General features: G+C 43.3%; 1 protein-coding gene and 1 pseudogene across 1 annotated transcript in view; both read left to right on the forward strand.

The window, feature by feature from the left end:
• LOC135565622 (protoheme IX farnesyltransferase, mitochondrial-like) overlaps positions 1-14,122 on the forward strand; it is a 109,730-nt pseudogene extending 95,608 nt beyond the window's left edge.
• Positions 14,123-16,940: 2,818 nt separating this feature from the next.
• LOC115123875 (heparan sulfate glucosamine 3-O-sulfotransferase 3B1-like) overlaps positions 16,941-22,402 on the forward strand; it is a 44,526-nt gene continuing 39,064 nt past the window's right edge. Inside the window, exon 1 of the mRNA XM_029653233.2 lies at positions 16,941-17,824. Coding sequence (XP_029509093.1) covers positions 17,238-17,824 — 587 coding nt within the window. The 5' untranslated portion in view covers positions 16,941-17,237. The remainder of the gene's footprint in view (positions 17,825-22,402) is intronic.

Here is a 22,402-nt window from a genome sequence, read left to right on the forward strand (position 1 = left end):
TTATGGGCCTGCTATTTGGGACTTAGCCTGTCTTTGTCTCTCTACATCTGTTTATGTCTCACAACAGGTTTGCATAAAATATATTCAGCATTTATTTAACCAAGATAAAATAATTTTACTTTAATCCTCTTTTGAGTGAGACCTGGATACCATCACCAAATATGCTGCCACTGCCCTTATCATCTCCATATTGGTATCTGATCTATCTAGAGCAGTGTGTTTCCAGTGGCGAAACTGGATCACTGTAATAGCAGCTCTGTGTAATTGTGTGTCTCATATGATAACATGGGGAGGTAGGGAGTGCCGTGGGGAGGCAGGGAGCAGCGTGGTGAGGCAGGGAGCACCGTGGGGAGGCATGGAGCACCGTGGGGAGGCAGGGAGCAGCGTGGTGAGGCAGGGAGCACCGTGGGGAGGCAGGGAGCACCGTGGGGAGGCAGGGAGCAGTGTGGTGAGGCAGGGAGCAGCGTGGTGAGGCAAGGAGCAGCGTGGTGAGGCAGGGAGCAGCGTGGTGAGGCAGGGAGCACCGTGGGGAGGCAGGGAGCAGCGTGGTGAGGCAGGGAGCACCGTGGGGAGGCAGGGAGCACCGTGGAGAGGCAGGGAGCAGCGTGGTGAGGCAGGGAGCAGCGTGGTGAGGCAGGGAGCAGCGTGGTGAGGCAAGGAGCAGCGTGGTGAGGTAGGGAGAGCCGTGGGGAGGCAGGGAGCAGCGTGGTGAGGCAGGGAGCACCGTGGGAGGCAGGGAGCAGCGTGGTGAGGCAGGGAGCAGCGTGGTGAGGCAGGGAGCAGCGTGGTGAGGCAAGGAGCAGCGTGGTGAGGCAGGGAGCAGCGTGGTGAGGCAGGGAGCAGCGTGGTGAGGCAGGGAGCACCGTGGTGAGGCAAGGAGCAGCGTGGTGAGGCAGGGAGCACCGTGGGGAGGCAGGGAGCAGCGTGGCGAGGCAGGGAGCACCGTGGTGAGGCAAGGAGCAGCGTGGTGAGGCAGGGAGCACCGTGGGGAGGCAGGGAGCAGCGTGGTGAGGCAGGGAGCACCGTGGGGAGGCAGGGAGCAGCGTGGTGAGGCAGGGAGCAGCGTGGTGAGGCAGGGAGCAGCGTGGTGAGGCAAGGAGCAGCGTGGTGAGGCAGGGAGCAGCGTGGTGAGGCAGGGAGCAGCGTGGTGAGGCAAGGAGCAGCGTGGTGAGGCAGGGAGCAGCGTGGTGAGGCAAGGAGCAGCGTTGTGAGGCAGGGAGCAGCGTGGTGAGGCAGGGAGCAGCGTGGTGAGGCAGGGAGCACCGTGGGGAGGCAGGGAGCACCGTGGGGAGGCAGGGAGCAGCGTGGTGAGGCAGGGAGCACCGTGGGGAGGCAGGGAGCGCCGTGGTGAGGCAAGGAGCGCCGTGGTGAGGCAGGGAGCGCCGTGGTGAGGCAGGGAGCGCCGTGGTGAGGCAGGGAGCGGCGTGGGGAGGCAGGGAGAGCCGTGGTGAGGCAGGGAGCGCCGTGGGGAGGCAGGGAGCGCCGTGGGGAGGCAGGGGGCAGGGAGCGCCGTGGTGAGGCAGAGGGCAGGGAGCGCCGTGGGGAGGCAGGGAGCGCCGTGGGTACACCTTCAATGTAACAGTAGTGCTGCTGTGCATGCAAAGCACAGCATCACACACACACACACACACTTCAAACAACGAGGTGACTGAAAGTGTTGTTATTTGATACAAGAAATCACTTTACAAAATACAATGCATTATTATTCCCATACCATTATTGCAGAGAATCAGACAAATAATTCTACCCCCTGCCTATTGGCTACTTCGCTTATTCACGTCTGTCTCAAAATGCAACACTGTCCCTTTAAGGAAAAAAAAAACACTTTACCTGACTCTCTTTTCAAAGATGTGTTAAACACAGTCCAGTTCAAAGTAAATGGTACAGATGGCAATGGTCTATTTGCATATATGCCTACTCTGATTGGTTATGGAGCACCTGAGTCATGAGTGTCAATGCAATTGAAGCTTACTTCGATGCGTTCTGCCTACATCAAAATCTGTTGCATAGTTTTTGTTTCAGTATGTTGCATTGAAAATAGGGCTGGTGTTGTGACCGTATTATTGTCACGAGTCACGAAGGCAGTCAAATTCCAAGTGATCATTTATTCATAGTGCTGATGGTCATTAGTATCCGACCAAACGTGCTAACTGTCTGGTACCCAGCACTCTATTGTCCCTCTAATCACTCTGACATCAACGCAAATGTATTCGAAAATATAATCAAACACTTCATGAGAGCCCATGAGCTCATGTTGTGCCACATTTCTATAGGTAATGCAATTGTGTGAGAAAACAGAGTGATGGCCTCTTAAAAAGAGGAGGATCCCATCAGCTTTCTATAGGCTAGACCTACTATATTTATTTATCAACTTTCCTAATATTAAGAATATTGCTTTTCTTTACAACAGGAGAATAGCGTCCTCCATTCGCTACTGAAGTCCAGAGATGACATGTCTTTTTCCCCTGCCCCTGTTTTGAGACAGGTGCATGATAATGGTCCATTCTAAATCAAAACCATTTTCATAGTTTCACTTGTGAATGACATATTATCACTTGTGAATGACGCCCAGCTTAAGGCAAGAATCAGTGCATACTTTTTTTGTGGCTTTTTTTTTATCATAGTCCCAAACCTCATATAGCCTATTCCATATGCCTATATGTTTTGTAAAGGTTTGTATCACAACAAAAGTGGCCGAATAACTTGTTAAATAAAGCACGTTTATCCGCTTTACAACAGGTGTAGAGCCTATCTAGGACACACCGTATGCAGTGTGTGAGTTTCAAGTTTGGGGAAGATCATTTTCACTTAAAGAAATTCACAATTATAATAAAAGCATTACTTGCATGATCGCATTTGTGGTCACTTTTGATAATGGAGTTTTCCGCTAATGGATCATACACACTTATAGCCTATTGTCGTGTGCGCATTGTTGCGCTTATAATGTGGAGAAATAGCAAGCAAAACGTTCTGATCTGTTGCGTCAGACTCATTGCGTAAAAAAGTTTTTTTGATGCTAGTTGTTGTGTTCATTTGGGATCTATTGCATCCCACAACTGTCCCAGACTATGTTTGAATTATTTTTTTCTCACACAGAATAGAAGAGGTCCACTTTTGTACTATGGGTGATAGTAGAGTGACACCGCCTAGTGCTTTTGCTGTTCGTTAGGCCTACTCATCTTGTTGGCTGACGAAAAGTAAATATGGACAGTTCATCCAAAATCTTCTACACTCAGCAAAAAAAGAAACGTCCTCTCACTGTCAACTGCATTTATTTAACATGTGTAAATATTTGTGTGAACATAACAAGATTCAACAACTGAGACATAAACAGAACAAGTTCCACAGACATGTGACAAACAGAAATTGAATAATGTGTCCCTGAACAAAGGGGGGGTCAAAACCAGATTTACCAGTTCTTGCTGTGAGATGTTACCGCACTCTTCCACCAAGGCACCTACAAGTTCCCAGACATTTCTGGGGGGAATGGTCCTAGCCCTCACCATCTGATCCAACAGGTCCCAGACATGCTCAATAGAATTGAGATCCGGGCTCTTCGCTGGCCATGGCCAACACTGACATTCCTGTCTTGCAGGAAATCACACTCAGAACGAGCAATATGGCTGGTGGCATTGTCATGCTGAAGGGCCGTGTCAGGATGAGCCTGTATGAAGCCACATGAAGGAGGAGTATGTCTTCCCTGTGATGCACAGTGCTGAGATTGCCAGCAATGACAACAAGCTCAGTCCGATGACGCTGTGACACACCGCCCCAGACCATGACAGATCCTCCACCTCCAAATCAATAGTACTCCAGAGTACAGGCCTCAGTGTAGCACTCATTCCTTCCACGATAAACGCGAATCTGACCATCACCCCTGGTGAGATAAAACTGTGACTCGTCAGTGAGGAGCACTTTTTGCCAATCCTGTCTGGTCCAGCGATGGTGGGTTTGTGCCCAAAGGCGACGTTGTTGCCGGTGCTGTCTGGTGAGGACCTACCTTGCAACAGGCCTACAAACCCTCAGTCCAGCCTTTCTCAGCCTATTGCGGACAGTCTGAGCACTGATGGAGGGATTGTGCGTACCTGGTGTAACTCGGGCCGTTGTTGTTGCCATGCTGTACCAGTTCGACATGTGTGATGTTCGGATGTACCGATCCTGTGCAGGTGTTGTTACACGGGTTCTGCCTTTCAAGCTACTTTTTTCAAATCATCATTAGTCTCACAATATATAAGAGCCTTACAATATATTTAAAAAATGAAACATATAGCCCAACGTTTGTAGAACAACAAGTTACATTATTAACTTTAAATTAAGCATATAGTAGTACTTATTTAATGGTTAACTGCTCAACATGGAATAGCCGCATGTGCGCACTCCCTCAAATCGTTTGAAGAAAATATAATTTATATTTTTTCTGCTATGTTCAAATGTATTCTTCATACCATAAAATAATGCCACAAAATCCTAAGCAAATCTAGTCTGCTAAATGAACTAGTGTAGTTGTCACGTTCTGACCTTAGTTCCTTTGTTTTGTCGTTGTTTTAGTGTGGTAAGGGGGTGAGTTTGGGTGGGCAGCCTATGTTTGTTTTTCTAGGTTGGTTTTTGAGTTTGGCCTGGTATGGTTCTCAATCAGAGGCAGGTGTCGTTAGTGGTCTCTGATTGAGAATCAAACTTAGGTAGCCTTTTTCCACCTGTGTTTCGTGGGTGTTTGTTTTCTGTTTTCTGTTGTGTGTCTGCACCAGCCAGATTGTTTCTCTTTGTTATTTGGTTATTTCCGTGTTCATTTATTAAATATGAACACATACCACGCTGCACCTTGGTCCTCACCTTCTTCCACAGACGACGACCGTTACAGAATAACCCACCACCAAAGGACCAAGCAGCGTGGTAACGGGCAGCAGCAGCAGCAATCTCAGGACTCCTGGACATGGGAGGAGATCCTGGACGGCAAAGGACCCTGGGCACAGGCTGGGAAATATCGCCGCCCCAAGGCAGAGCTGGAGGAAGCGAAAGCTGCGAGGAGGCGGTATGAGGAGGCAGCATGGCAGCGTGGCTGGATGCCCAAGAGGCAGGTTCTGTCACGTTCTGACCTTAGTTCCTTTGTTTTGTCTTTGGTCCTCACCTTCTTCCACCGACGACGACCGTTACAGTAGTCCACAGCCATATGGCATAGCCAGATCAGGACCTAACATAAGGTTAACTCAGTGTCTCAGTGCCTTTCTAAAAGAAATAATGGTTGTATTGTGAAGGTGTAGGCTATATTAGATGGATTTACTTGACTTTTTAAATGTAGACGTTCCATAGGTTTTCATCAATGTGTGGAAGCCAGGAGATGCTAAATGTGTCTGTTAATTAACGGTCAATTACCGTGAGACCGACAGCTATTTGCTTGACAATAATTTCGTGACCGCGACAGCCCTAAATGAAAGTGGCCACAGTAAAGGGAATCATTGATAGTGTTAACAGAGAAAACTGCAGAACAGCGGTCACCAACCTTTTCTGGATAATTTTGAATCAAAATGCAAGCCGAGAACTAGCGATCAGATATTTTTTTACATGACTTAAAAAACGTAAGCTTATGCAACATTAACCCATTAAAAACTGTACTGTAGCAATGAGGTTTGTGCAGTAAGCTATAGGCCCAATACTTTACCACCCCATATATTGCTTGAATTGCCCTGCCGATGTGCAGGCATTTAAAAAAAATTGTTGTAGCGCTGAGTGGCAATGGGAAGAATGTGCATTTTAGGGCTTATAAAAGTGTTAAGTAAGAACTTAACATGAACTAAAAAAAAGCATATCTTTGCTGTTGCTTTCTTTTATGCCTGCTACATTACTGTAGACACGGTCATCTGAGCCATCCGATTGGCCAGTGGTAGGCCTATAGTGCACTTAATTTGCTTTCTGGACGTGCCGGGAAGGCAGAATTTGTGCCTTCTGACACATGAAATGGTTAAAAATGGCAACAGTTTGCCTACCTGGCGCGCAGGGCAGCTGAATTGGGTGGATCTACCGCCAACAGCCCATAACAAATAAAATAAAAAATAAGAACACAACGATTGTTTTTTTACAGAAAATGTTTGACAGTCGACCAGTTGGTGACCACTGCTTTAGAAAGTTGAGTGAAGTTCAATGTCATGCTTCTCTCCATGGACTGATATTTCTGTGTGGCAGTCCCAGGGAGCTGAGAACATTGGTCAGAAGACATGCAAATTGATGCCTTGCTCAATGGCACATTGACAGATTTTTCACCTTGTCTGCTCAGGGATTCAAACCAGCAACCTTTTAGTTACTGGCCAAACACTCTTAACCGCTAGGCTACCTGCCACCTAGAAGCTAGAAGCCTAATTATTGTGCTGGTTCTGAAGCATGGTAGCCTACATGCACACACAGCACAGGTGTAATGAGGTCTGTGTGTAGCTTGTGTAGAGGAGTAAACGGAATTTACTCAAAAATAGACAAATGCAATACAATAAAGCGAACCCACATAACGGACCGTATTACATATAAACAATTACTCACAAACAAACATGGGGGAACAGAGGGTTAAATAATTAACAAGTAATTGGAGGATTGAAACCAGGAGTGTAAGATTTGGTGGTGTTTTTACAATTTTTTATGTCTCCCCCCACCAGTTGGGGAACCCTGCTCTATTGTCATGACTTCTGCCGAAGTCGATCCCTCTCCTTGTTCGGGCGGCGTTCGGCGGTCGACTTCACCGGCCTTCTAGCCATCGCCGATTCACTTTTCATTTTCCATTTGTTTTACTTCAAGTGATTTTAATTCCGAAAATCTGTTCCAAAGTATTCCCACACATAATAGAGAGTTATGTGATTGTATACAAATGGAAGCAAGACTTGAAATGATGAGATTTTAGTCAAATATGATATTTCTTTGGTTCAGCAGATGCTCTTATCCAGAGACCAACTTACAATAGTGAAGGCATACATTTTCCTACTTTTTTCCCATACTGGTCCACCGTGGGAATCAAACCCACAACCATGGTGTTGTAAGCGCCATGCTCTACCAACTGAGGCACACTGGGCCATGTTTGAGCTTCTTGTGGATCAATTTGCAGTCTTCAAATTCTTAGTAATTATGTTCCGGCCTCCTGACCACCCGCTCAATAACAAATTGTCCCTTGGCTGAATCTAGTTGATGATCCCTGGACTAGGGGGAACTCCAGGGTAAATGAGAAGACTCCTACCATAACAACTGTGTTGAACCCTGACCTGGCCCTATCTCGTCATGTCCACAGTGGAATCCGCATGGGACGTGTTGTTTAAAGGACACTCCTCTTGTTGATTTGGTGATTCAGGATGTAGACTGTTCTCCAAACACAGCTTGGCTGTGTCTGTACCTCCTGTTGTTGACGTGACTGAGTAATGTGTGTGACACACACGTAACCTGTGGACCAGCTGGATAGCTACAACTGGGTCCCAAATGGCACCCCATTTCCTACATAGAGAATATGACCATAGCCTAAGTAGTGCACTATATAGGGAATAAGGTGCCATTTGTGGCCTAGACAACCGTTACAGTCGCTGTCAAACAAGCCCTCAGCATCTCACATTCTCTTTCTCCACCCGCTCTCTCTCTCTCCATCCGCTCTCTCTCTCCATCCGCTCTCTCTCTCTCTCTCTCTCTCTCTCTCTCTCTCTCTCTCAACCCCCCCCCCCCATCTGCTCTCTCTCCATGAGGCTCCCTGAACCCAGCTCAAGCTTAGCTCCGATGATAAAATATGCTCAATGAAGAAAAGTTTTTTTTTTGTCTTATATAACCAAGCGTACTGGTGGATATCTTTGATAAACTTTCTGGACATCTTGTCAGAGCTCTCCTCTGCCTCTAATCTTTCAATTAAATTGAGTCATTCTCTATTGTGGTGTGATGTTGAAGCATGTGGTGGTTCTGGAACATAACCAATTCAGAGAGAGACGGCGGTGGTGGTGGTGGGGGGGGGGGGGACCTCACACTCTTGGTCTCATTTCAATTGAACACAAACATTCCTTAGTGTAGCCCTTTTCATTGATCTAATTGGAAAAGCCTGGATGCCTGACACTAACCACCCCTCACCACTCTGAGACACGCCTTCAACCTATGTTCCTGTATAAATCGTCATCGTCTCTTCATTCTCTCACTCTAGCTTGAATAACTTAGAACTTGGTGAAGACCATTTATCCCCTGGTTGTGGAGAGTAAGTTCCCTCTGATAGCCAGCCAGCTTCAGATACATTGCCTTAGTGTTTAGTGCTGACCGACCTGGCTGACCGCGTTATGACTGGGACAGTGTCAAACTGTAAACAACGAGGGCCCTCCGAGTGGCGCAGCAGTCTAAGACACTGCATCGCAGTGCTTGAGGCTTCACTACAGATCTGAGTTCAATACCAGGCTGTGTTGCAGCCGACCGGGAGAGGCGGTGCACAATTGTCCAGGTTAGGAGAGGGTTTGGCAGGCCAGGATGTCCTTGTCTCATTGAGCTCTAGCAACTCCTTTTGGAGGGCCGGACGCCTGCACGCCGACATGGTCGGCAGGTGTTTCGTCCGGAACATTGGTGCGGCTGTCTTCCGGGTTAACCAAGCAGTGTGTCAAGAAGCAGTGCTGCTTGGCAGGGTCGTGTTTCAGTGGACGCATGGCTCTTGGAGGACGCATGGGCCAAAGACCAACTATGGTGTGTTAGGAAGTTGATATGCCCATATTAGGATATCGACCTTCGCCTCTCCTGAGTCCGTACAGGAGTTGACTGTAACTCACAATTGGATTCCACGAAATTGGGGAGATAAAGGGGTAAAAAGTACAAAATAAATCAACTGTAAACAAAAGCCAGATAACCCCCCCTCAGGCCGCGTGACCCATTCCGTACTTCGACCCACACAGAGATAACCCAAACCCAGCCTACACACACACACCACCATCACGGCCACAAAAAAAACAGAAATAACAATACTAATCCCATTAATGCACTATCTCATGAACTCGACAGAAAATAAAAGCCCAGTTTTCTCTACTGAAGGCCTGCTGCGTTTGGTCAAGATTTTAATCTCCAACCCCCCCACCCCCACCCCCCTCTAGTTTACAAAGTATTTACTTGTGAATTTGAACCAGTCTCTAGCTAGCTGCTTTCAATAAAAGCCAGAAAAAGAAGGAGGAAGTCTTCATCTGGTTAAAAGCCGGGGTCTCTGTGGTTAGGGCTGAGGAGGGTTTGATCTCTGGACGTGTGTAATGCCTACAGCCACGTAGCCACACACTTTGTCTTGCAGGGCCACTTTTATCCCTGACAAACGCTGATCACATGAGCTCTCCTCTAATCCCCTGTATTCAGACTATGCGCCGTTCCGCCGCAAACTGTCTGAGTGTGTGGCCCGGCCCTGTGGCCCGGCTCTGTGGCCCGGCTCTGTGGCCCGGCTCTGTGGCCCGGCTCTGTGGCCCGGCCCTATGGCCCGGCTCTGTGGCGCTCGCTGTGTGTGTGTGTGTGTGTGTGTGTCTTTGCATGTGGGGCTATTATCATCTTATCCTATAATCTCCACATGTCTGCTTATCTCAATCAGACCATGAAGGCTGCATTGTAGATCTGTGATGGGGATTGAGCAATTGTTCTATTCCCTTTTTTCAGTCTGTATTTCAGCCAGGTGATCAGTATTCTCTTCGTCTTTAAGCCAGGTGTTCGGTATTCGCTCTGTCTTTAAGCCCGGTGTTTGGTATTCGCTCTGTCTTTAAACCCGGTGTTCTGTATTCGCTCTGTCTTTAAGCACGATGTTCAGTATTCGCTCTGTCTTTAAGCCTGGTGTTCAGCATTCGCTCTGTCATTAACTTCTTTGGGCTAGGGGGCAGTATTTTCACATCCGGATGAAAAGCGTGCCCAAAGTAAACTGCCTGCTACTCAGGCCCAGAAGCTAGGATATGCATATTATTAGTAGATTTGGATATAAAACACTGCAGTTTCCAAAACTGTTTGAATAATGTCTGTGTGTAAAAACAGAACTGATTTGGCAGGCGAAACCCCAAGCCCAATCCATACAGGGAACATTTTTTTGAGGTCAATCTGTTTTCTATTTGTTTTCTTTGGCAAGCCCGTTTTAATACAAATATGCTTGCAGTTCCTATTTCTTCCAATAGATGTCAACAGTGTTTAGAAATTGGTTGATGTTTTTCCTTTGAGAAATGAAGAAGTAGCCATTTCCTTTCTGGGTGGACAGCCAAGTGTTCTGTTGTGGTTGGGGCGCACGACCTGAAGCTCGCTCTACTTTCATTTTATCCGCTATTGAACGCAGTTTATCCCATCTTAAATTTGATTGATTATTTACATTTTTTTTTTATTTAAAAAATGAAGTTGGATGAGGAAAGTTGTTTGAAATGTTTGGACAAAGTTTACAGGTAACTTATTAGATAATGTGTAGTCATGTCGGGCGAGTTGGAACCGGTGTTTTTCTGAATCAAAAGCGCCAAATAAATGGACATTTTGGATACATAACGACGAAATTTATCGAACAAAAGGACCATTTGTGATGTTTATGGGACATATTGGAGTGCCAACAGAAGAAGCCCTTCAAAGGTAAGGCATGAATTATATCGTTATTTCTGAGTTTTGTGTCGCGCCTGGCGGGTTGAATTATGATTGTCGTGTGTTTGTTTGATGGGGTGCTGTCCTCAGATAATAGCATGGTTTGCTTTCGCCGTAAAGCCTTTTTGAAATCTGACACATTGGCTGGAATAACAAGCAGTAAAGCCTTAATTTGGTCTATTGCACTCGTTATTGCATGAAAGTTAAATATTTCTAATCATTTAAATTGAATTTGGCACTCTGCCATTTCACTGGATGTTGTCAAATCGATCCCGTTGACGGGATTTGATCCAAAATAGTTTTAAGCCCGGTGTTCGTTATTCGCTCTGTCTTTAAGCCCAGTGTTCAGTATTCGCTCTGTCGTTAAGCCCGGTGTTTAGCATTCTCTCTGTCGTTAAGCCCGGTGTTCAGTGTTGCTTTTGCTTGCTGAATTTGTTAAGATTGTGTCTTTCTCTTCCTCCCTCCCTCCCCCTCCCCTTCCTCTTTCTGTACTTCCATCACTTTGTCCTTCACTCTCCCTCTATCCTTTATCTCTCTCTCTATCTTTCCCTTAGTCCTTTCTCTCTCTCTCCCTCAGTCCTCTCTCTCTCTCCCTCAGTCCTCTCTCTCTCCCTCAGTCCTCTCGCTCTCTCTCCTCTCCATGCGGTGGGCTTTACCTTAGCCTGTGGGGTCCCGGTATCATCGTGTTGACCCTGGCTGTGAACCCTCTAACAGGGCCCTTGGGGGCCCTCAACATCTTCCTCTACACCTGCTGTTACACCCCCCTGAAGAGGCTCAGCATCACCAACACCTGGCTGGGAGCCGTGGTGGGGGCCATTCCCCCTGTCATGAACTAGACGGCCGCTACGGGTGCTCTGGACACACACAATGTACACACACACACACAAACACAGTACTGATACCTCATCTTATGTTTCACGATGAAGCTGTGGGTTTATGAAAAGCTGTTCAAACTGAATATGTTGGTAAACGGGGGATTGAGGAGAGAAAAGAAGGATACACCCACACTTGTTGATCCAACTTTGGGCCAAAGAGCAGCTATGGTGTGTTAGAAAGTTAATGTCTGTGTACTACATCCTACTGTTAAACATGGTTCAAATCTGACTCTTCCGAGCGACTCAGACGTGGATTACTGTTTTCCAAACTAGATATCCAGCTACTGGGAAAGATGGTGTTTATCGCCACCTTAAATAACATTTTTTATTGTATTTTATGGAACCTTTACTTAACTAAGCAAGTCAGTTAAGAACAAATTCTTATTGACAATGACGGCCTACCAAAAGGCCAGTCTTTGTCCTTGGTTTTGAAAGAAAAGCCATTTTTTTCCATTAAAATAATATCAAATTGATTAGAAATACAGTGTAGGCATTGTTAATGTTGTAAATGACTATTGTAGCTGGAAACGGCAGATTTTTAATGGAATATCTACATAGGCGTACAGAGGCCCATTATCAGAAACCATCACTCCTGTGTTCCAATGACACGTTGTGTTAGCTAATCCAAATGTATCATTTAGAAAGGTTAATTGATCATTAGAAAACGCTTATTATGTTAGGACAGCTGAAAATGGCCAGAAACAAAGATCTTTCTTCTGAAACTCATCAGTCTATCCTTGTTCTGAGAAATGAAGACTATTCCATGCAAGAAATTGCCAAGAAACTGAAGATCTCGTACAACGCTGTGTGCTACTCCCTTCACAGAACAGCACAAACTGGCTCTAACCAGAATAGAAAGCGGAGTGGGAGTCCCCGGTGCACAACTGAGCAGGAGGACAAGTACATTAGAGTTTCTTGTTTGAGAAACATTCCTCAACTGGCAGCTACATTTAATTGTACCAGCAAAACACCAGTCTCAATGTCAACAGTGAAGAGGCGACTCTGGGATGCTGGCCTTCTAGCACATTCGGATGGTCGAATGGTAAAGAACATCTAGCCGCTCGAGAGCACCCTTACCTGCCGATATATAAATTATGTCTCCGTAATATAGCATGGGTAGGATGGTCATCTGAATCAGGGTTAGTTTGGCAGCTGGGGTGAAAGAGCAGCGATTATGAAATGGGGAAACCAAGTCTAGATTTAACTTTAGCCTGCAGCTTTGATATGTGCTGAGAGAAGGACAGTGTATCGTTGAGGTGACAACCCCAAGCTCTAAACCCTCAAAGGTAGTAATCACACCTGTAGGGAGAGGGGCATTATTCTTACCAAACCACATGACCTTTGTTTTGGAGGTGTTCAGAACATGTATTCATTATCTTTAACTGGTTTAGTGTTTGTAGTTTGCACATTTCAGTAGTGATTAACATGCATAAATAGTGTTAAATCTCTGCTTGATTTAGCGTTTGGTATATTTGGCATTTTTATACATATTCTGTATTTCCACTGAAGAAGCAATAATGAATCAACACTACTGTAAATAAATGGACACTACCTGTTATAAAATGGAAATTGCTCTCCGTAAATAAATGGTGAGAAATGCTCAGTCTGAGGCCATTAGGCTATGGGTTTTACAGTCCTGTAATAATTAACAATATTGAGTTAGAATGTTTTTTTAAATATATAAATAAATAAATGTGGGACACAAAAAAAGGCAGTGTAGAAGACCATTGCCCGAAATGCATTGCTCTAAACCCCCCCAGTCCCTGGTTTGAATCCAGGCTGTATCACATCTGGCCGTGATTGGGAGTCCCATAGGGTGACACACAATTGGTCTAGCATCCTTTGGGTTTGGCCGCGGTAGGCTGTCATTGTAAATAAGAAGTTGTTCTTAACTGCCTAGTTAAATAAAGGTTAAATACAAATAAAAAGAAACATTTTGGGGTATTTAACACAAAGAGTCACACAGAAATGCACAAAATCTGCTGAAATATTTGTTGTACATATTTGCACGAATTGAGTGAGATTGTGTTGCCATAGGCTACCTTTAACGGAAGGTTTTCTCAGTGTACAAAACATTAGGAACACCTGCTCTTTCAATGACAGGCTGACCAGGTGACTCCAGGTGAAAGCTATGATCCCTTATTGATGTCAATTGTTAAATCCACTGCAAATAGTGTAGATGAAGGGGAGGAGATACGTTAAAGAAAGAGGAATAATCTTTCAGACAATTGTGACATGGATTGTGTGTGTGGCATTGAGGGTGAATGTGCAAGACAAAATACTTAAGTGCCTTTGAACAGGGTATGGTAGTAGGTGCCAGGTACACCGGTTTGTGCGTCAAGAACTGTATCAAGAATGGTCCACCAACCAAAGGACATCCAGCCAATTTGACACAACCGTGGGAAATATTGAAGCCAGCATGGGTCTGCATCCCCGTGGAACGCTTTCGACACCTTGTAGAGTGCATGCCCCAACTACTTGAGGCTGTCCTGAAGGTGTGCTTAATGTTTTGTTCACTCGATGTGTATCCCGACTCCCGAACGAGCCCGAGTCCCGAACGAGCCCGAGTTTGAATAGTATCCCGAACTGTCTTTTTATGGTGGCCTGTAAATTATATAGCATTAACATTACTGATATCTTTGAAATGTGAAGTGTCTTTGTTATATGTTCAGGCTCAAGTAGGCTAATCTTTTTTGGCAGTCGTTGTTTTATCATCTGGTTTATCAGTTATTCATTTTAATAATAATAAGTCAAATAACTCCTACAATAACAGTATTTTTTCCCAGTCACATCGGTGCTAGGACCCCTAATTCATGTGAAGTTAGATGTCCTTTGAAGTTATATTAAACAATGTTAGGGTTTTCATTGAGTTACGTCAGCCGTGCAAAGTTGTGTTAAAAAATTGCTGTAAGTTAGGCCTGCTAAGATCTTGTTGATGTTTTGTCCTTTTTGATGGTTTGAAAATATTGTTCACGACGTTCATGCTAAAATAGAATCGTTTTTTTGTCCTCGGAAAATGGGTTTAGTTTTCATGTAACATGCATCAGTTTGTAGGCTGTTGGGCAGGCGCTGGCAGAGGTCTGTAGGCTACTTGGCTACAACAGTTGCCTTGACAATTTACGAAAAAATACATGGTTTATTTACCAAACGTTTGTCTAATTTATTTAAGAAGAACATGTTCACCAGTTCATGAGGTATCATTATGAGTTCATATGCAGTAAGAAATAATAAACAAAAGTGTACCATATGTTGCTCCAAAAACGTAAAACATGTTTAATCCACATTATTATCCATGTGAGAGTGAAAACGTTCTCAACAGGTATGCAAATGCGTTTATTTAATCATGAATAGCCACCTTATCAGAGCGAGCAAAAAGTTTGGAGGCTTGTTGGTAAACTGGATCGAAAGTTCCAGCACACACAGCTTTCATTTTAAGTCGACATTTCTCTGAGTATTTACATTGAATTTAGGCCAACATGGGGTATTTGCCGTTGCCATAAAAAAAGTAGTTTAACATTAACAAATAACAAACGGATTGGGCAAAGTCCTCAACGACTGAAGAAAATGTTTTTCTTACAACACTAACATAACTCAAAATGAATTACTGTGTCGTTTTCGATCATAATAATAATAACATAATACATCATTTTATTAAATCTTGTTATTGTTGTCATGCAACTGCTGATAATTAATGTATTTTTATCAATAATAAAGGTATGAACCATTGTTATTAATATTTATTTAATGGCTACTTTTGTTCAGTGTAAAAAATAAATACTAATAATCAAATGGCTAAGGCTACTTACTCTCCTTTGATAACCACCGCTACTTTCTGTATCTACAACAAGCACAATAATCGAACTGTTTTTCTCCTTGAAAATATGAAAGGAACTATTTAACGTATAATGCAGCATATTTAACTTATATACAGCCTATATACTGTGCTTCGCACAATCGATGGCCTATATGTTTGGCAAAACAGAAGATCTGTGCCAGCAACAATTACATCAGTTGATATTGAGTTTGAGAAGACAAGATGGGTCATCGTTATGCATAATAAATCATGTATTACCGTAGGCCTGTAGGATAAATGACACAGAACCAGGGCAGACTACCCTATCCAATACAATGTGTTCATATACACACTAAATAATGCTCAAAGATAAAAAATAAAAAATAAAAATAAAAAGGGAATAGCACAGCTGGTGGACTTCACAGCTGACTCGGCAAAAATAATTTGAACTCTTTAGAATTTCTTTAGTGATTAGAATCCATAATGTCTCTTCGTCCAATAAGAGCATTTATAAACCGGATGGTTCGAGACCTGAATGTTGATTGTCTGACAGCCGTGGTATACAGACATTATAAACTGGGTGATTCGAGCCGTGAATGCTGATTTGGCTGAAAGCCATGGTATATCAGACCACATACCGCAGGTATGACAAAACAGTTACTTTTACAGTTCTAATTACGTTGGTAACCTGTTTATAATAGCAATAAGGCACTTCAGGGGTTGTGGTATAGGGCTAAGGGCTGTATCCAGGCACTCTGCGTTGTCGTGGTTAAGAACAGTCCTTAGCCTTGATATATTGGTCATATATCATACCCCCTCGGGCCTTATTGCTTAAATATGTCATGGCATTGTTGAATACTTGTTTCTGAATGTCTTGAAGGTCATTTTAGAGCGTGCATTATTTCCCTTTACAAACTGGGTGGTTCTAGCTCTGAATACTGATTGTCTGACTGACAGCCCTGGTATATCAGACCGTATACCAGGGGTATGACAAAACACTTATTTGGTAAACAGTTTATAATAGCAATATGGCACCTCGGGGGTTTGTGACATATGGCCAATATGCCAGCCCTTTGCCGTGGTATATTGGCCATATACCACATCCCCTCGGGCCTAATTGATTAAATAAGGCACATTATATTTGCATAGTATAATTTAATGGATATAGTTATTTTTTACATGTTTTGTTGGAGCTGCTTTTGAAAGCAAAAGTCGAATTGAAAACATTATTGACATAGTTGATTTTGATGTTCATAATAGCAAGCTGGGACTGATGGTTTGGTTACCACGGCAACTACTGTAGATATCTAGTAACTTGCCAGCTACTTCAGTTAATGTTGAACACATTTCTACTGGAAAATTAACTAATTTCTATCAGCAAATGTATTAAATTATAGCCCTGGTATAAAAGGGATGATCAACTCGGGGCTCCATGCGTTCTCTGGAAAATAATGCAACTCCTTGGAAGGTCCGTTCCACGTCGTTCATTGTTTTCCATAGAACGCTTAGCCGCTCGTTGACTATCCTTAATGATCTCAACGAGGATCCCACGCGAGCGCCCTCCCACAATCTCCTGTGATAGGTCCGTTTAGCTTGCTAATTAGCTTGCCTGCGTCAATTGGCCATGGTGATTGTCAATCAGAAGTACCCGTACGCCCCCTCGCGCTGTAAATGTCTTGTCCTCGGAAGAAGCCCTGAAACTAACAGTTTGAAGAAAGGTTTGGCGACGGTGGTGCTTGTGGAGAGAGACGGCTGGGGCTTGGAGTAGCACCACTGAAGTGCACCAGTCGTTCCTTTCAATTTCCGAATTATTTCCCGTGGCTCTGGTGAACAACAATTATAGCATGCAATGACTTTGCACTCGTGGATACATCAACCGCTTTAGATTATTTGCTTGGTTTATTATTTTTTTCGTTTTAGGTGAATGGGGAGGATACTTGAGGTACAATCGAGAGTGAGTGGTTTTGACAATATATGTTGCTGCAATATGGTATGCAACCTAAAGGCTTATGGAATATAGCCAGATTTCTCACAATCTGTATGCGTTCTCATTCAGCCCGGTTAAAAATAAATTATTTCTGCTCGGCATCATGTTTTTACTCTGGGTATATATGCTCTACTCCTGCGTGGGCTACTGCGCCCCCATGCCAAGTTTGGTCGTGGACAATAACCGGGGAAAGGAGACTGGGACGGGGTCCGTGGTCGGTAAAAGGACCGAGAATAACGCCAGAGCGGACCTCATGTCCAGACTACTCCCTATCCCACCCTGGGTGGATATAGAATCCGATTACGACGAACCATCCGTCCGGACCTCCTCCAGAGACCTGCTCAATAAAGAGATAGACGCGTACAGAGGAGTTGAGGACTGGGGTGAGATGAGGGGTGAGGGTCAGAGAGCTCCTGAACCCGGTGCGATGTCAAGTTTCTCCAACGACTTGGGGAGCAAGAAACTGCCGCAGGCGATCATCATCGGGGTAAAGAAAGGAGGGACGCGCGCGCTGCTCGAGTTCCTCCGCGTGCATCCAGACATCAGAGCTGTGGGAGCCGAGCCGCACTTCTTCGACCGCAACTACGAGAACGGACTGGAGTGGTACAGGTAAATGCATCAACATTGTATGCTCTCACGTTCGATGTGCATTAAAGATAGGCTATCAGACGTACATAAATGATTCCCATAGATCAACCAGCGCTATACAAGAAACCAGTTATTAGAGCTCAACTTCCAATAGTTGTCCATAGCAGCCTATTGCTTTTCGTTTCGTTGCCTATATCTGCCTATATCTTCCACACACAAAAAAAAAAACATATTGGATTGCAAACTGTGAAGGGTTTCTTCGCGTTAAAACATTCGAATATCGACTTAGAATGGTATAGTTAACAAAGTATTTAAATCACAGGAAAAGTTTGATTATCTTATTTATTAGGAAGTTATAATCATTATATAATTAAACAGTGCATGTAAAGGATTCGATAGCATAATTCAGGCGAATTGTGTCTGTGCGTTTTTTACAATACGATTTGTATTAATAATGTATCAAATAGAACTAAATATGTCCCAAAAATCAATGTAGTTAGCTCCATAATGCATACTAATAGATTTTGATCATATCTTAATCTCTATTTGCCACATAAATGTATTATAAATAAATGTTTATGGATAATGTCAGTGACCATATTTGGGCCGATAGAATATCTTTATAAGATACACTTATTTACTATTATTTCAATCGATGTTTTGTTCTGTATATTTGTTAGTAGGGTGCTTTTCCAAAATCCAATCAGTCTTGGCATCAACGTGGACATATGATCATCCAGTATTCAAACCTGAGTAAAACTGTACGGTAATTGAATAGCATTAGTGAGAACAAATTCATATTTTTATATTAATATTTCACCATGTTCCGGGAGTAGGCTAGACTATACCTGAATAATGAATCAATACACGGTCACATAGGCTAATCTATGGGCTGTGCGGTTTCCACGTTGTGCAGTGGTCTCTATTGGACACAGTGCAACATTGCAAGTTAACGGGTTACTTTTCAGCGCTGTTGAGGTGAGTTTAACCTTTGAATATAAATAAATAATTGGAATGAATACAAGCTAGTTATACATGCGTTAGGCAATGTGCAAGTTGTGGTCTGATGTGGAAATGTAATGAATTCAAGATCGAGAAAGTGTAGGCCTAATGTATTTGAAGTAAGATGTGCTTGATTACTTTAATTATTAATTACATTTTTTTATATTTACACATTTCAATGTAAATAAATACGCAACGTCAGGCTATAGTTATTATTGTAGTTAGTCCTATGCGAGTTTGAAGAAATGATGTTAATCTTAAATCAATTCTAAACTAAGCAGGGTTGCCCTACCTCTCTCCGTCAATAGAAATACATAATACATGCACTCAGATGGAACAGTAATTACTCTACAACACAATAGCACTGAGCTTCTCTGAGAACATCAATCAAACAAAAATGATTCAAACGTGTGGTAGCTATACCTTGACACCAGCCATTTACATTTTAACAGACACTGAGTGGCAGGAGGCCTAATATACTAAGCTAAGTAGGCTACTGTAGTAGAAAGAATAAAACATTTAAGCCAAAATTACTTCAATAATTAATTAATACAAAATCCCACCCACAGTATGAGCGCTATTCCTTGATCAATATTTGGAAATACATGACCCACCATGTCCCTCCCTCTCCTATATTCTTCATGCATAATTAAGCATTATAAACAACGTGCAGAGCAAGTGTGACTAATAACATAAATATTGAGGACTCTATCTCGCGTTGCATTCTCTTGACTCGACCTGTAAAAGAACTAGGGCCTACTCAATTGATGGCGCTTGGTTTACTAATATAATTTAGACGTGTTTTTAAATAGGCCACTATAGTCAACGACGACTCGGCAATTGCAACTCATATCCAATATGAGTGGAACAATATGTAGCCTAATCATCTTACCTTAATTAAATTAGTCAAAGCAACACTTTAAAAGAATGAAGTCCATGGATGAAATGTGTGAATTTTTATTTAAGTGAAACGTAGCCGAAATAAACTTGAAGGTTTTTGCAGCAAAATCCGAGAGCATAGTGGATGGTTTCCTTCTCGGCTTAACCCCTGGGACATTGTTTTAGCTTAGGGAGAGTTTCCTCCTCTCTTTTCCCTGGACGCGGATCAGAACTAATACCTTATCTGACAAGTTGATAAAAACACTTCTGGATTGCATGCCCCTCTGAATAACCGGATTTGGTGCAGTATGGTGTGAAGAGCCAGGCTGTTAAATATGAGAGGTGGTTGAGGGCCCCAACTAAAGTAAGGCAATGAAATGAAAGAAAAAGCGGCATGAGAAATCTGGGTGTTTAGAGGGGGTGACGGGCTATATGGATTTGATTTAAAATAAAAACACTTTCTGCCGCCCAATTATTCAGGTAGGGATCCAACTTGAGCTTTTGAATTTGCATTGATAGACATAGCTTACAAGTAGGCTTTATTAAACTGTGCACACTTTGGCTGAAATACGTTATCCAAATGGTGATAGTTATGTCATTGTTGTTACATTGTCAATTAACCCGATCTCCTCGTCACAAATGCATCATTTTAGAAAGAACATCCATGGATAATAGGGAACATTGAACAGTTTGTGATAACGGTAATGTGGACCATGGCTACGGTGGATTCTTTTGGGTCGGTGTTGCGTGTGTGTTCGTAAATTCAATCTGGAGTGCCAGAGTGCGCCCAGACTGCGCTCTGTGTGTTCAGAAATTCAGAGCGTTGGCGACTGTAACTGTGCTGCTGGCAACAATTTAATGACGCTTTTTTTGCCGACGTTTACTGGTCATATTCAACGGGTGTTGAGCGTTCGTAAATTCATCAGTTATTCTGGTCTCGGAACACTCATACGAGAGTGCTCTGAAGTCAGGGTAGATAGCCAGAGGGAATTTACCAACGCCCCTAAATTAGAGGGGCAATGTCATAAACCCTCAAAGTTGCAGAATGGAATGAAATTGGCATTCCATTTCTCCCTGACATTGGTCAGGAAGAAATCAAAACCAATTTAATTGGAATGAATGGCAGTAGAGACATAATACAGATCTTTCTTTAAGCAGGAAAATAAAAGAAAGGCATGGGATATATTACAAATTGTATAATATAATTATTGTCAACGTAAAATATTGTCACAAAGTTATAAATACAGTTTATACAGGTTTTATACACATTTTCCATATAAATAGCCTCTGAAATATATGTAAACAGACCATAAATGTCAACATTTTGTTTTCTTGGAAAGTGTGAGTGCTTTTATGATACAGTATCAGTAGTTGTTGCATTTACAACTTGTCTCAGTCCTATCATCAACTGATTTCAGCCAGTGTAAGGCTGTGGATTTACTGCATTGTTTGAGTGGAATTTTGGAATATTGGCAGCCAATTTGAAAAATGTATGTAATCATTCCTCTAAAACTGTCTGGCTAGCTAGCTAACAAACATACAGTGCAGATCAATTCTACACAATCTTATCACAGGACTGGCAAACCATAGCATCTCCCACCTGTAGCACACGCTCCAGCAGGTATATCTCTCTAGTCACCCCCAAAACCAATTCTTTCTTTGGCCGCCTCTCCTTCCAGTTCTCTGCTGCCAATGACTGGAACGAACTACAAAAATCTCTGAAACTGGAAACACTTATCTCCCTCACTAGCTTTAAGCACCAACTGTCAGAGCATCTTACAGATTACTGCACCTGTACATAGCCCACCTATAATTTAGCCCAAACAACTACCTCTTTCCCAACTGAATTTAATTTATTTATTTATTTTGCTCCTTTGCACCCCATTATTTTTATTTCTACTTTGCACATTCTTCCATTGCAAAACTACCATTCCAGTGTTTTACTTGCTATATTGTATTTACTTTGCCACCATGGCCTTTTTTGCCTTTACCTCCCTTCTCACCTAATTTGCTCACATTGTATATAGACTTGTTTATACTGTATTATTGACTGTATGTTTGTTTTACTCCATGTGTAACTGTGTGTCGTTGTATGTGTCGAACTGCTCTGCTTTATCTTTATCTTTAGCCAGGTCGCAATTGTAAATGAGAACTTGTTCTCAACTTGCCTACCTGGTTAAATAAAGGTGAAATAAAAAATAAATAAATAAAAACCATGGTTGACCAATTCCCTGACCAAAATGGCTGACCTTTATCCCATCATAAGAAGGTTCATGGCCATTCTAGTATTCTAATTCTATGGTTGTAACCCTCTCTCTTGCAACCCTGTTTACAGAGAAAATATGATGCTGGCTGGGAACCAACAGATAAAATAAACACAAATGCATCTACGTTTTATCTACTCCTGGCTGTGTTTTATCTGGGCTCCTGGCTGTGTTTTATCTGGGCTCCTGGCTGTGGTTTGGCTGGGCTCCTGGCAGTGTTTTATCTGGGCTCCTGGCTGTGGTTTGGCTGGGCTCCTGGCTGTGTTTTATCTGGGCTCCTGGCTGTGGTTTGGCTTGGCTCCTGGCTGTGTTTTATCTGGGCTCCTGGCTGTGTTTTATCTGGGCTCCTGGCTGTGCTTTGGCTGAGCTCCTGGATGTGGTTTGGCTGGGCTACTGGCTGTGTTTTATCTGGGCTCCTGACTGTGGTTTGGCTGGGCTCCTGGATGTGGTTTGG

The sequence above is a fragment of the Oncorhynchus nerka genome, linkage group LG28 (genome assembly GCF_034236695.1).
Source record: "Oncorhynchus nerka isolate Pitt River linkage group LG28, Oner_Uvic_2.0, whole genome shotgun sequence".
Lineage (NCBI taxonomy): Eukaryota > Metazoa > Chordata > Actinopteri > Salmoniformes > Salmonidae > Oncorhynchus > Oncorhynchus nerka.